Source organism: Sciurus carolinensis, chromosome 4, assembly GCF_902686445.1.
Source record: "Sciurus carolinensis chromosome 4, mSciCar1.2, whole genome shotgun sequence".
Classification (NCBI taxonomy): Eukaryota; Metazoa; Chordata; class Mammalia; order Rodentia; family Sciuridae; genus Sciurus; species Sciurus carolinensis.
The window spans coordinates 95,689,992-95,705,816 of NC_062216.1; the positions used below are offsets into that span (position 1 = coordinate 95,689,992).

At 39.7% G+C, this 15,825-nt stretch overlaps 1 protein-coding gene across 1 annotated transcript in view; it reads right to left on the minus strand.

Annotated features, from left to right (window-relative positions):
* Tmtc1 (transmembrane O-mannosyltransferase targeting cadherins 1) overlaps positions 1-15,825 on the minus strand; it is a 253,580-nt gene that overhangs the window by 86,221 nt on the left and 151,534 nt on the right. Inside the window, 1 exon segment of the mRNA XM_047550906.1 lies at positions 6,053-6,174. Coding sequence (XP_047406862.1) covers positions 6,053-6,174 — 122 coding nt within the window.

Genomic DNA, 15,825 nt, shown 5'->3' on the forward strand with positions numbered 1-15,825 from the left:
CCCAGTCTCATGGCTGCACTGTGTCCTGCTGGCCATCTGTGCCGTCGTCCCGTGAAGAGCAGAGGCTGGCAGTGCTCACGTCTCCTTTCTCAGAGGCAGGGCCCCTTTCCTCCCACACCCACTCCTCTTGCTGCTTGCCTACATGAATGCCTGAACTTCACCTGATGCTGCCTAGCAGGGCTCCCCATTCCCTCACAGCAGAGCTCACGACAACACCTCCTGGTGCCTCCTTGTGCCACCACCAGGCCCCTCAGAGGGCCTGACCTTGGCACGTGGACTTCCTCCCTTTCCTGCTTCACCCAGGGCTGTGATTGCCCTTCCCTGCTGGATCCCTCCTGAGGAATTTCAGCAGACATGGGCAGATGTGTGTGAAAAGATAAAACAACAACAAACCCCCAGACAAACAAACAAAACAGTACATAAGGCCTAAGGGGGGAAAAAATCAAGATTTTCCATAGTTACCTGAGTCAAGCTTCCTATAGGAGGTGTAAGGGACCTTAAAGATCATGCAGCACTGTGGTTATAGCAGTTTCAGATTTCTAAAACCAGTAAATACTAAAAAAGTGGGGTGGGTGGGAGAAGAGGGACTGGTAGTGGATTGTCTATGCCCTGCTATTCTCATCAGCATGACAAGGATAGGAAAGATAATATTTCACAATATTCTAACTTTATGGAAATTCACTGCATTGACTTTCTTTCTCTTTTCATTCCCCTCCCCAATTTAGCCTTAAACAGTGAAAACTTACCAGCCAGCTTTAATCAGCATTTGGAAACTATGGAGTATTCGGGAACTATCCACCTGGTTATCTCAGAAAACTAGTAGCCTCACCCATTCAATGACTCCCAAAATGGCTTGGCAGTGGGTGACACGGGGCTACACTGATTCCCACTTCAACCTTCTTGCTTCTGGATTTGCTCAAGTAAATTCTGAGATTTCCCTACTGATACTATTACTTGGTCAAATTTAGATTCACTGTTAAATAATCATGATTCTTGTCTGACCCTCTAAAAGACCATATGTATAGATAGATGGACATGGAAGGGCCAGGTCATCAGATATTAGAGGTAACTTCAGAGATGACCCTTCTCATTTTGTCCCCTGAGTATTGTTTCAATAGTTACTTGTGTAAAATTTAAAAAATTTTGCTTTGAATTGATAGGTATGATTTGAAGAGATTTCTCAAACTTAAAAATAAGTGAGGCTCACCCTTTTTCCTTGTCTACTGTGTCCATAGCTCAGGGCTATACAATACAAATGGCATCCCTGTCTAAGAGTATGGGGCACTTTTTACTTCATTTTTTCCCCTCAGATTCATGTCATCCAATTTCTTGTGTCGCCCGAGTTATTCTTGATTGCTTCTATCCCAAAATATTGTTTCTGCCTTCAATTCCTGCCTATTTCTTTTCCTTCTCTACTCATTCAAATTTTCCTAAAGTAGCTTAGGAATTTGCTCTTTGAAGTGAATAAATCACCCTTAATCTGACATGTGGGTGAATATTCAATTACTTTCTATAACTTTATTTGAGAGCTTTCATCAACTATTTCTGCTTCATCAATTTTAAGAAATTTCAGTCCTTTGGAGTTTTCTACTACGGTTTTTACAAAATACAAGAAAGATAGCCATAAAGTTATATGTTTCTCTTGGGATAAGAATAAGAGAACAAAATCTCTGTTTAAGAATGATTTCAACCCCAAACTCTCCTGCCTGTTCAAAAAGGGCATCTGCCAAGTGGGCATTTATCACCAAAAGAAAATATTATTTCAATTTATTTTGATGGCAAAACTCTGACCCTAAGCGCCAGGGAGTGCTATGCAAAGAGCTGATTTGTGTTCTTTTTATCTAGACTTCCAAGTGCAAATGAGAGGAGGATGATATTTTGGGTATTTTCTGGGTTAGGCTGGAGGAAGAAGAGAAGTCAGGAGATTTACGTGGTTTGTTCCTAGTTAAGGATAAAGGCAGGAGGTGGAAGGGCGCCATTCATTCTGATCCATACTAGGCCCTTCTTGTGAAATGGCCAGATCAGCCTCCTGGGATTGGGGGACTCACCTAGGCTTCAGTAGGGCTGGAAATGACTTCTATGACAGTCAGGTTTGAATGACTTAGGCCAGCGGCCAGGATTTAGTTTCATAATAGATTGAAACAAACGTATAATGAGGCGGAGCTCACTTTCCTCCTGCCAACCCCCCCGCCTTTTTTTTTGGTGCTGGGAATTGAACTGAGGGCCTCGCGCATACCAAGCACATTCTCTACCACTGAGCTACATCCCCATGCCCTACCAGCTGAGCTTTTAGTTCATCTTCCTATTATTCCCTAAAGTTTGTGAGCCAACACATAATTTCTGCATAAAGATGACCTACATTTTCAGGAATGTCACTGAGTACTTGGTATATATTTTCCTCAAAGAGCCTGGATACTAATGATGTAGAAAAGTGGCTATTTCATGTCAAGGTCAACAACAGAAGGAGATTCACAAAGAGAAGATTTCTAATTGTATAAAAGGTTTGGGAGACCTGGGGGTGGTAGAAGAGATCTCAGCCTGGTAGAAGCGCTTGCCTAGCATGCACAAGGTCCTTGGTTTGATCCCCAAACTGGAAAAGGAAAAAATAAGGAAAGAAGAAATAATTTGGTTTGGGGGGACATTCTGACTGTGGCTGAAGTCTATCTTCAGCTTTATTAAATGAAGCAGGTATTACCTAGTGCTTTGACATGTCCAAGAGACACCCACAGCATCCACCTGACTCTGCTTGGCCCCGGAGAGGACTTCAACTGTTCTATCCCCAATTATCTACCATTCTCCCCTGTGACAGGGCACCTGGTCACTGCTGGCTAAAATCTGTTTTTGAAAAAGTCTGTCATTTTTAAAGATAGCTCAATATTTACAAAATGGTTCTGGTGAAGTCACTAGAAACTGTGAAGCCACAGCAGTGTGCTCACATGGGCTTCAACTTCTGACAGCCTAGGCCACTTTACTTGTACAACTTTTGATGAAAAGGAATCCAGTGCCATAAGTAAAGCAGCTCCCTTGCAAGTTCAGTTTCAACCATGACTGTGGAAAAGGCTGGGATTCACTAGAGATGTAACATCCCATTCAAATATTCCTAGGCTTCCTCTCACCCCAAGTTTCACAACATGCAGGTTATACTCCTAAATGTGGTCAGGACTGTGGACCTAGAGGATAGACTTGATCTCATCACTGGTCCCCAGGACCATGACTCAGAAACAGGAAAGCCCTCCGCCTCCTTGATGACACGGCTTGACATCTGCTGAGACTACACTACTGCAAGGGGGCAGCAGCCACGCTGGGCATCTTGGTGTCGTGGATGTGAATCCAGAAGTCACGGGGCAGCAAAGAGAAACCCTCAGAAATGACAACCTGGCAACAACGCTGCAATATGTGGATGCAGGAACTTGGACAGAAAAGGACAATTATCTTCTTAATGAAGACTAGCTTACTGAAATTGATTTTGGATGCCTTTACTGTGTTTGCCAAATAGAGCAAATCCAAACTGGTTCCCAGAGGCAGGCACTTACTCTCGGTAAAACTAAGGCTTTCTTCATAAGCAACAATTTTATTGTAACCCAAGTCAGACTACTAGGGGAAATGGGCATTTTATTCCTACATGAAATATATGGTGTCACAGAAAGGGCCATCGGAGACATGGCAGCACGGGAAGACTGAGCTTGCGTGAGCCTGGGGTGTGTGCGGAGGACATACCTGCCTGGGAAGAGGAAGCCCTGACTTTAAAGAAGACACCCTGCAAATGACTGATGGTGCTACTGTAGGCTTCTAGAACATGAGAGCCTTCATTTCCCTTCACCAATTATCTCCTGTTGTCTGGACTCAGAAGGCAGTTCCTTGCATTTGTAATTCTCTATCACCTAGAACCCCAAACTCCTGAGGATTCAGATCTCAGGATTCTTGGCAGTATCAAGTCTCTATCACCAAATGGAGTTGGGCTGAAATTGCTTTACTATGTTTCCAGTTTCTTCTCTTTCTTTCTATCAAAAAAGAAATAAGGTCTGGAAGGTGAGACTAGAGAAGATCAACATTCCAGCTCTGCTGCTTACTAGCTGTGTCACCTTGGGTGAGTTACTAACCCTCTCAGAGACCAGGATTCATATCTATAGCATAATGATTGTGGTATCAGCTTTTATCAACAATACTACTACTTAATATTCATTGACCACAATCAAAACACTTCCTAAGTTCCGTATATGGTTATCTCACTAATGATCACACTATCTGACCGAGTTGTATGTTCCCATTATTTCCATTTCATGTAATTGAGAAACTGAAGGTTGGAGAAATCACACTGATATCTAAGCAGGAATTTGAAGGCAGTCTCCTTAGCATGGAGAGTGAAATACAATAAAAGCTCAATAAATGCTTGAATATAATTAATGGAAAAATGGTAGGCATTAAGGAGTATAACAGTATTTTAAAGAATATCAAGTATTATGAAACACTTCAAGTACAACTCTTTCAAGATAGATACTGAATTTTCTTGTTTTTGTAGCCTCAGATTCTAGTATAGCATTTATAATAAAGATACCCGGTAAAATCGATAAATGAAAAACTTGGAATCATCAGTACTCTAGAAGAAAGCTGACTTCAGACACTTTCAACTGATCTCAGCTGAAAGGGCACAGTGACACATGTCTATAGTCCCAGCTACTGGGAGGCTGAAACAGGAGGATCACAAGTTTGAGGTCAGCCTCAGCAACTGAATGAGACCCTGTCTCAGAACAAAATTTAAAGAGCTGAAGTTGTAGCTCTGTAGTAGAGCACTTGCTTACCATGAGCAAGGACCTGGGTCAACCCCCAGTACCACCAAAGGGGTTTAAGAAAAAAAAAAAAAAAATCACACAGATTTTACCCTTCTATAGGTTAGTGTTGGTGTCTTCTCAAAAGACTCTTACCTGTAGGTAATACAAAATACAAAGAATTGTGTTGTACTTTTGTCCTTATCAAATAGTACTTATCAAGCAATAACTTTCTTTCCAAATTGTTCTGAGGACAAATAAAACAAAGTAAAGGCTACCCTGGACTAAGCCCTAGCCAAATCTAAATATAATGCTGCAAAGACTTAGGAATACTATAGTTTTGGCTTGGGAGAATTGGAGATTATAAATCTCATTTCTAATTAAAAGTGTTTTTAAATTCCTAGTGCAATATCATAATCAAAAATAATGATTTTCTTAAAATATCTTGGATTACGATATTGCCTTTTAGAAAAATCCAATCTTATAGAACTTATAGAAGTTATTATTGAACTTACATAAAAATGAACTGTTCAAAAAGGCAACATCATAGATGAAAGTACTAAATTTATGTAGTTTACTAAAATCTCAATTTTAGAAATGAGAAAATTTGGTGCAGAAAAACTGTATATCTCGATCAAGGTCACACAACTGGTAAAGGAAGAACCAAGCCTTTTTCCTGCTTTAGTGATATTTCTGGGCATCTGAAAAGTGGCCTTGGAACGATGACACTTGATTGTTAAGAAAGCAGACCAGCTTCAGCACAGCTCACATGCTCAGAGCTGAGTACATTATAGATGCACACGTATCTGAACATCCTTTGTGATTTTTAAATCACTTTTATTTCACACAGATTTTCTTGAGGATAAGTTTTCTTGAGATCATTCTCACTTTTTTGAATTAAAGAAAAAGGAGGGCAAAGGAAGATTATAAACATGAATTTTATGCAAATCAACAAATATTTCTGAAAAATTATAACTATATTTAACAAAACATTTGGACAAGATGGTGTGGAAGCAACTGCAGCTAGTGTCCTGAACATACTGAAGTCAGTATTCCCATTCAACTGTGAAGTTGCGATGGGGGGTGGACACTGGGAACTAGAGTGAATGTCACCAGCGTGGTCTCGCCCAGTCATCTGTGTGGCTGTCTGAAGGCTCAGGTGGTAAAGTCTGAGCTCCATGAGGACATAACTCTCATCACCCAAGGGATGGTCTCTCTGGAATCGGTGTTGCTGGTGGAGGGTGGGAGGGCAGGGCTGGTAAAGAGGAAATCGCTGCAATAATTACCTAGGCGTGTAAAGGACTCTCTCCGCCACCACAAAACCCACCCTGAAGAAGAGATTGCTGGCTGGAATGAACGGGAACACCAGGAACAACAAGCCCACTAAAACTTCCTTGTGCTCCAGTCTCTGAAACACACAACAGTGAAGGACAAGTCAATTTTGGTTTAATTCCACTTCGGTCAGCAACCATCTCTTTCAACTTCAATGCTCAGTGAAGGAGTAAATAAACCCCAGCATGTGAACCTTCTGAAGAGTGAGCCGAGTTTATCACACAAAGCCCCAGGCTGGACAGCTGGCCTGTCAAATCACCCGCAGGAGCCTGACACACAGGTGCCACCAGAAACATCTGATGTTGGCACAGTGTGGTGGGTGATCGCTGCTCCTTGCTCTGTGTGGGCCCTCCAGCAACCCTGGTTCTTGGCTCTGGCCCTTTTCAGATCCCTGTCCCCGCAGGCACCTTGGGCAGTCCAGGGAGCAGAGCTGCTGGGTAGACTGCAGCACACAGGCACCAGAGAGAGTTTAATGATGTCTCCTCTCTAAAAGAGAACACTTTAAAGAAAAGAAAAAATCCTCACCAGGAAAAGGAATAGAGATTTTGAGAGTAAACTTTATAACACTGATGTGGGGGAATCCACAGAGCCCCCAAATTTCTTTCCCACCTCTCAAATGAAGCCAATAAAGGAAGTATTTAAGCTTCTGTTCCATAATTTTTTTTATAATTAAAAAATCACTACAAAAATTCATTAAATTGACAAAGGCTCTTTCTCCAATATTTATAAAAATTTTTCTTAATCTTTATAGAATTAAAATTTGTTTTTTTAATTTTTACAGACTGCATTTGATTCATTGTAAACAAATGGGGTACAACTTTTTGTTTCTACGGTTGTACACAATGTAGATTCACACCATTCATGTATAAATTAATTTTTATGGATTTTAATTAAAATTTTAAATAAAGTTAAAGTTTCTTTGGTACAATAATGTTGTAATGAAAACTGTAAAAAACAATTTATATTTCCATATGTATATATAATATAGATAGATGCATTTGAAGAGAATTCTATTTAAAACAGACATTAATTTACTGATGTTATTATTATCTTTTAAAAGTTTAAGAAGACCAAACAGAACTTGCCATTTTACAAGATCAAATGGTTCCTATACACATAAACAGTTGAAATAGTCTATTACTTTTAATAATTAAAAAAGAATAAATTTTTAAAAATTGACAAATATAAATAAAACTTCCTAATGGAAATTACAAATACTTTAAGTATGCAAAGTAAAAGATTTTAAAGATCCTGGGTATTTGTCATCTGGATTCTATTAAAATCTTTGTTTGTCTAACTATAAAAATATAGAGTAATAAAATTTCTAAGAGTGATTCCATATATTTTGGACAGTTTCCCTTAAATAATTAATAATTCCATTACTAATGATCTCATTTTTTACTTAAAGAAACCACATAGAATAAAAAGGAAAAAAATGAATTATTTTACAAGGTTTCAATTCACGTGGATACAAAAGAATGTTATATTTCTAAGGTTGTGCCAAAATTGACAAAAAAAAAAAGGTAAAAGAAAAATAAAAAAGAGTAGCAAGTTTATTTTATTTAAAAGCTGCAAATTATCTTTGAAGCTTAAATTATACTTAAACTTTACAATGTACATTTCAGTTCAAGAACTTAAAGGATGTAATTTAACAAAGAACGTTTTCAGAATAAAGCATGTATTTCTTGCTAACATTGAAAATAAACCTGTGAGCGAGTGTCTTATCATGTGTTCCTCCTTAACTCTGAGCCTATGGTTGAACAGCTCATTGATATTCTCTTTGTAGAGTAGCATTTTTAGTTTTTACAATAGCTGATCACCTCTTGACTCTTTCCAAAAGCTGATATACTGTTTTTTAATTCGGCCCTCTGAATTTCCTTTATTTTGCTCTAACTTCCACATGTAAAATATTTGACCCTTGATTTTCTGAGACTCACTTAATTCCACTTAGCATGATATTCTCCATTTTCATTCATTTGCCAGTAAGTGTCATAATTTCATTATTTTTATTGGTTAAATAAATCACCATTGTGCATACATGCCACAATTTCTTAATCCATTCATCTATGGAGGGGCATCTTGGATGATTTCTTAATTTGGCTATTGCAAATTGTGCTGTATAAACATTGAGGTGTCTGTATTCATATAGTGGGCTTTTATTAGCTCTTTTGGAAAAATACCATGGAGTGGGATATTTGGGTCATATAGTGGTTCCATTCTTAGTTTTTTGAGGAATCTCCATACTGCTTTTCTTGTCCCTATTTGTAGAGGAAATGCATTCACTTTTTCTCTGTTCAGTGTGATGTTGGCTTTGAGTTTGTAATATATGGCCTTTACAATGTTGAGGTAAATTCCTTGTATCACTGGCTTTTTGCCAGTGGTTTTTTTTTATAATTAATGTATAATTAATTATATATGACAGTAGAATATATTTTGACATGTTGTACACAAATGGAGCATAACTTCTCATTCCTCTGGCTGTACATGGTGCCGAGTCACACCAGTAATATAATTGCACATGTATACAGGGTAATAATGTCGTCTCATTCTACCATCCTTCCCATCCCCACCACCCAACCCTCCCCTCACTCACCTCTGCACAATCCAAAGTTCCTTCATTCTTCCTTAATTGTTCCCCTGCACCTGCCCCACTATGGATCAACAGTCACTTACCAGAGAAAACATTCGGCCTTTAGTTTTCTGGGATTGGTTTATCTCACTTAGCATGATATTCTCCAACTCCATCTGTTTACCTGCAAATGCCATAACTTCATTCTTCTTTAAGGCTGAGTAATATTCTATTGTGTATATGTACCACATTTTCTTTATCCATTCATCTATTGAAGGACATCTAGGTTGGTTCCATAGTTTAGCTATAATGAATTGAGCTGCTATAAACACTGATGTGCCTGCATCACTGTAGTATGCTGATTTTAAGTCCTTTGGGTATAAACCAAGGAGTGGGATGGCTGGGTCAAATGGTGGGTCCATTCCAAGTTTTGTGAGGAATCTCCATACTTCTTTCCATAGCAGCTGCAATAATTTGCAGTCCCACCAGCAATGTACGAGTGTACCTTTTCCCTACATCCTTGTCAACACTTATTATTGCTTGCATTCTTGATTATTGCTATTCTGACTGAAGATGAAATCTTAGAGTAGTTTTGATTTGCATTTCTCTGATTCCTAGAGATGATGAACATTTTTTCATGTTTGTTGATAGATTGCATTTCTTTTTCTGTGAAGTGTCTTATTCAGTTCCACAGCCCATTTATTGATTGGGTTATTTGTTTTGCTAGTATTAAGTTTTTTGAGTCTTTATATATCTTGGAGATTAGTGCTCTACCTGAGGTGTGTGTGGTAAAGATATTCTCCCATTCTGTAGGTTCTCTCTTTACATTATTAATTGTTTCTGGGTGCTGGATTTTATCAAAGACCTTTTCTGCATCTATTGAGATGATCACTTGATTCTTGTCCTTAATTCTATTTATGTGGGGAATTTTGTTATTGATTTGAACATGCTGAACCAATTTTGCATCCCTAAAATGAAACCCACTTGGTCATGGTGCATTATCTTCTTAATGTGCTTTTGAATGTGGTTTGCTACTATTCTATTAAGGATTTTTGCATCTTTTTTCATCATGGATATTGTTCCGTAGTTTTCTTTCCTTGATATGTCTTTGTCTGCTTTCAGTATCATGCTTATACTGGCTTCATAGAATGTATCTGTACATCTTCCTTCTCTTTCAATTTCACGGTATATTTTGAGGAGGACTAGAATTGTTACAGTTTGATGGTCTGGTAAAACTCAGCTGAGAATTCATGTGGTATTGGGCTTTTCTTTATTGGAAGGTTTTTAATTGCTATTTCAATGTAATTACTTGGTGTTGGTATGTTTATGTTTTCTGTGTCTTCCTGGTTCAATTTGGGCAGGTCATATGTGAGTAGAAATTTGTTAATATCTTCTATTTTATTGGAGTGAAATATTTCAAAGGTGTCTAAAGATCCTCTGGATTCAGAAGTGTTGGTGCTTATATCTCCTTTTTCATCTCTAATTTTGTTGATTTGGGCCTTCTCTGTTACTTTTGGTAAGTTTGGTTAAGGGTTTGTCAATCTTATTTGTCTTTTTAAAAATTCGTTGTTTTTAGATATACATGACAGTAGGGTGTATTTTGACATATCATGCATACATAGAGTATAACTTCTCATTCTTGTGGTTGTACATAATGTGGAGTTACACTGGTCATGGTATGAGCATAGAAAAATAATATCTGATTTACGCTACTATCTTTCCTATTCCCATTTCTCCTCCCTTTCCTTCATTACTCTTTGTCTTATCCAATGAACTTCTATAATTCCCCTCCCTACCCTCTCTTGTTATGGATTAGCATCCACATATCAGAAAAAACATTAAGCCTTTGTTTATTTGGGACTGGCTTATTTCACTTAGCATGACATTCTCCAGTTCCATCCATTTACCAGCAAATGCCATAATGTCATTCTTCTTTATGGTTGAGTAATATTCCATGTGTATATATACCACATTTTCTTTACCCATTCATCTGTTGAAGGGTATCTAGGTTGGTTCCATAGCTTGGCTATTGTGAATTGAGTTGCTAAAAACATTGATGTGGCTGTGTCACTATAGTATGCTGATTTTAAGTATTTGGGTATAAGCTTTTTACAGAGGTATTCATGTCTTTCCAAAGAGAATTCTAAAGAGAATGCAATACACCTATCAATTCATTCCAAGAAGAATGAAGAGTGTAGGTATAAACACTTTCAAATCAGGTCATTGCCCCTGTCCCTGGGTAATGTCTCCCCAAAGAGCCACTGCCCTGCCCCTCATTGAGGTTATCTGAGGACAGTCCCCACCGGGGACCTGAAAGGCACATCACATTTACATCCCAGGATCTCATATTCTGCCTGATCAAAGCCTCCTTCCTCACTCTGGTGGACCTTCAGTTACTTCCAAAGAACTCCAAGAGCCTGTGCAGCCACCAGAATGGGAGGCTCTTCATCCTTGAGGTGGGGTCAGGTGAGAGCAGAGGCCAACCTCCTGCCTCCTCCTCACTCATGAGCCCAAGGTGCTCACAATGCCAGGGACACAGAGATGGGGAGAGTCAAGGAGAGCCGAGCATCACAACGTGTGGGTTCACTTGTTCCTCCACCAGGTCCTGCGGGAGCCAGGCACATCACTGTTTTCATCGTAAGTCATCCCAGTGGTAACCACACATGCAGCTCTGGGTCTGCTGTCTTCAATGGCTGCCTTCCCCCAACAGACCACAAACTCCACACGGGCAGGGAGTTCCTCAGCCACGTTCACTGGTACAGGACTTGTGTTTACCTCGGTGCCTGGTGCCATTATCTCTGAATAAATCACTATCTGCTGAATCAAGTGAATAGATGTAGCAGGCAAAAGAGAAACTGGTAGAAGGTGAGGGGTGGGTAGAGAGGGATTCCTCGTGGGAATGATAATCTGGACTTGAAATATTAATAAGTGCTTTCAAGGCAGACAAATGGGGGCAGGGCACATTCCAGGAAGAAGGTTCAGAATGTACGAAGCAGGAATCATACTAGACATGTTGGCAGATGACAGCTTATGCATTCCCTGTAGTAGAATTGACAGGGAGGCTACGGGGAGATACTACTGTGTCCCTCATGCACAGAAAGAAAAGTGAGTGTTTGGGTTGATGTCTAGACTCAGGCTGAGGCCCTGTAGCCAATACAGCATTAGTTGTCTTGGGCACATGTGAGTCTTTCCATCCTCAAGGTGCCTTGACCACAGATGAACAAGTAAGGCTCTGGGGTGGTGGGCTGGGTCAATACACGGATTTCTTGAGCATCAAAAATGCATGTCATCAGCGTCATGAGCTGTGAACTTCCTGGTCACCAGTCAGTGCTGCCACCAGGTGGGCTGGGCTTCTCAGGCGTCTTTGTTTTTAAAACATTCCATTGAAGACAGTGGCACAGTGCCCAAACTCAGTGTGACATTTTACTTTCATTTAGAGAAAAATAATGTTTATGAAAAATTCCTTATCTTCATATTAAACTGATGATAATACTCTCTGTCTTCCTTGTCCCCGTCAAGAGAGATTAAAAATATTCAAGAACAAATTTCTTTAAACAACAAGCCAATCTGACAAGTAGAACATTCTAGAGTTAGGGAAAAAAATCCATCACAGACATTGCTGAACTTCCTAGATTGAGGAAGACCAGGAGGGAGCCCAATTTGTATCTCATGTATCATGGACATGACAAAATTTGACTAAAGATGGTACAGCATATTTCAACCAATAGTATCAGATGAAACTCAATAGAATATAAGGGAAAAAAAGAAATTTTGTGAAATTTTTCAGGGTACACATAGTGCATTCATTTCTAGGAAAAGAGGTGAAAGAACACTTATTTATTCTAAATTATATTAGAGAAGGAAGAGACATGAGAATAAAAGAACTAAAAAATGAAGCCATAACAATACATACTATTCATCTGGTCTACTTAATTCTGCAACTTCAGACAACTTAATTTACATCTCTCAGAGCTTTAGTTTGATGATGAGTTAGATTCTTAAAAAAGTATTGATACCTACTCTATCTGTAGAAAAAATGTGTGATAAATTCATGGAGATAGGTGTTAGGTTTGATTTTTCTTTTTCTGGTTTTGGAGGAATACAGAGAAGCCTCCCTCTGAGCTGCAAAGAGGTAAAAATCTCATCTTAACACCCTGCTTAGAGTGCCCGGAGGCTTGCTCAGCCACCATCCGTGCAGACACACATCTGGCCAAATGGCTAAGGGAAGAGCAAGGCCTTTCTCAAATCCATAAACTGGTACAAAGAAAACCCAGTTCCATGACCTGAGTCGAGCTCGGTAGTTTCTGGTTTGCTCTCCCATTTGGGTTCCCAGTTCACCTTTCAAAGCATAGGTAAAGACACACACAGATCCACATGACTGCACTCTGGCAAGCAGTTCTCCCTGCCCAGTTCATCCACTGTGGGCTCTTCCCTTGGAGAGAAGCACTGTCATCACCATGACTAGTATATTTTCTCTGGCCTCTGAAGAGGTTTCAGAGAAATGGTTCAGCGCATTTAGGGCATGAGTGTGTTCAATGAATTGTGATTATATTTCAATCCTGAGAATTTATTTTGCTGCTCTAGGCTCTAATGTCTGCATCCAATTGATCAATCCTCAGGGAATCTGATGACAACAAACCTCTTTTCTTTAGCCCTGAGATTAAGGCATCTGCCAAGCTGACAACTATTATGGCTGAATGCTCATTAAGCTCCGTTTATACGTTCTTCCATCAGACTACGGATTCCTCAACGGCAGTCCCCATGCATAGTTTAATGTATCTAGATACCTGGCACATACCTAACAGGTGCTCAACAAATACGTGTCCCGCTAGTGAAGATCAGTAACAATGAAAGCTGCACAGCTATCACTGGGGCTCCTCAAGCACTTACATACCCATTTTAGGGACTCCCAACTAAGGCCCTTTGTTTGGTAATACTCTGGAACACTGTATCTGCAACATTAATTTTGGGTGAAAAGTCCTTGGTCCTTGAACTTGGAAAAGTAGCTCGTCAGGGTCAGGCAGTTGGTCCACACCACTGAGATGCTGCTCACACTGATGCTCATGTGCCTTCTGTAAAGCTGATTTATCCACTGCTCCATACTATTGCTGATGCTCGAATGGCAATATAACCTTCTCACCCAGGGGAAAAAAAACATGGAATTTATGGGAATTCAATTTCAACTTTGGGAATATTTCACCTTAACTGAAGTATTCAATGAGTTATTATTAAGGAAGTTCTTTTAAACCAAGGAAGCCATAATACTTTAACCAACTGAAATCCACCATGGTTCCACTTGACAGCATCTACTACCTCTACCTCACCCAGGCGTTTGTTCTGAATTCCATTGGTTGAGAGCGAGGTACTGGGTCGACAGCTCCACTCATTCTCTGGCCATATGACTGCCCCAAACAGCAGCCCTGTAGTATGGCAATCCAAATCTGTGCAAGTTTAAATTCTAATTTATTACTCCTCTTTAAAAATCTTTCATGTCTTAGATTTCTGGGTCCTTTCCAAATAGATGAAACTATAATCAGCAAAAATGCCAGGAGGTGATCACATTATTCCTGTGAGGAGTCTTTCTCAAGGGTGCAAAGCATTCAGGCCTTCTTCATGCAAAACTTGAGAATCTGGCTCTTCCAGTGCTGCTTCTGTATGTTTTAAGACTTGTTTTGCAGCCCAACACCCTTCTGTCCACAGTGTATTTGTGAGCCTCCACTTTGGCAAATCCAAGTCTGTAGTTGATTTAAGAAATCATGAACTTTGAACTTTGAATCCACAAAAGCCTTTATGTTTACTGATGCTATCAAGGATGAAGATAATATAGACTGCATCAGGTGGCTGTAAACTTATCATGTCCTCAACCCTTAACTCAGAAGCCAAACAGGACACTTTCAAGACCAGAACAGGCAATACCAAACTAGAGTAAAATGCACAGAAGGAGTTTGACTATTTGGACAATGATTTTGAGCTCTGCACAAACATACCTTTAGCTCATTCCTCCTGGGATGCCAGAGTGAGCCCTGTGCTGCCCTCTTGCCTACCTGGCCTTCACTGATGAGTCTGTTTTCATTTTGATTTTAACAGCTTCTCCCACCTCAACCTCTGTCAAGCAGTAGCTGATTTGCCTCTCTCAGGCACAGCTCCTGTCTGGGGTCTCCTTCATTATGGTTTGAATATAGTTTATTCCTCCAAACTCAGACAGGAGTTTAATTCCCAAAGTCCTATGTTCATGGTATTAAGAGTGTGGGAATCAAATGTGACTATGGTGTTTAATGTGGAGTCTTTGGGAAGTGATTAGATTTGATTAGGTCATTAGGGTGGAGCCCCCATGACTGAATACCAGTGGCTTTACAAGGAGGGGGAGAAAGATGAAAGAGACAGACAGATCATGATATGAACATGATGTGATGTAGCTATGTGGGTCTCATGTCAGAGCCGGTGCTATCCTGTTTGGAGGTCCAGCCTCCAAAGCTCTATGCTAAATAAACCTATTTTCTTTACAAAGTAGCCTGCCTCTGGTATTCCATTATCATATTTAAAAAAATAAGATTAATACTCTTCATGACTATAGCTCTCACTAGGTACCTGGGGACTGTTATTCTCCTTTCACTCTAACGACCATCTATCTGTCAGGTGTCACATTGCTTGTGTATTTTGCAAACTCTGCCCATATCACTACATATAGTTCCTTCATAAAGTCTCTTCAGTCACCTGCTGGTCTTGACCTATGTTTACTGCCAGGACTCTGGCTGAGAGGTCAGCAGAGTAAGAATAAGGGAATAGAAGGAGAACTATGGATTCTAAAGAAGGGTCAAAACTCTGGCACAGGTGAGTTCATGGAAGCCTGCTCCACACCCCTGATTTGGTCCTGTTTTTACATGGTCTTGATCATTGTCTTTCCATTAGGTTTTAGCCCTTGGGTAAACTACTTTTTTAAGGGCCAGTGAGGCTATGAAAATTTTAAAATGTTGTGTAAAAGCAATAAAGACAAACACCAATCTGAGACAGCTTTTTTACCCAACAAATGAGATTGAGATCAGTCTCTCAAGAGTTGAAGAAGAGGAAGTTTTGAATTTTCACTGGTATCACAATATCACATGCCACACCACTTATGACTCAAATAAGATCTAGAATCTAAAATTCCACTACACCAAT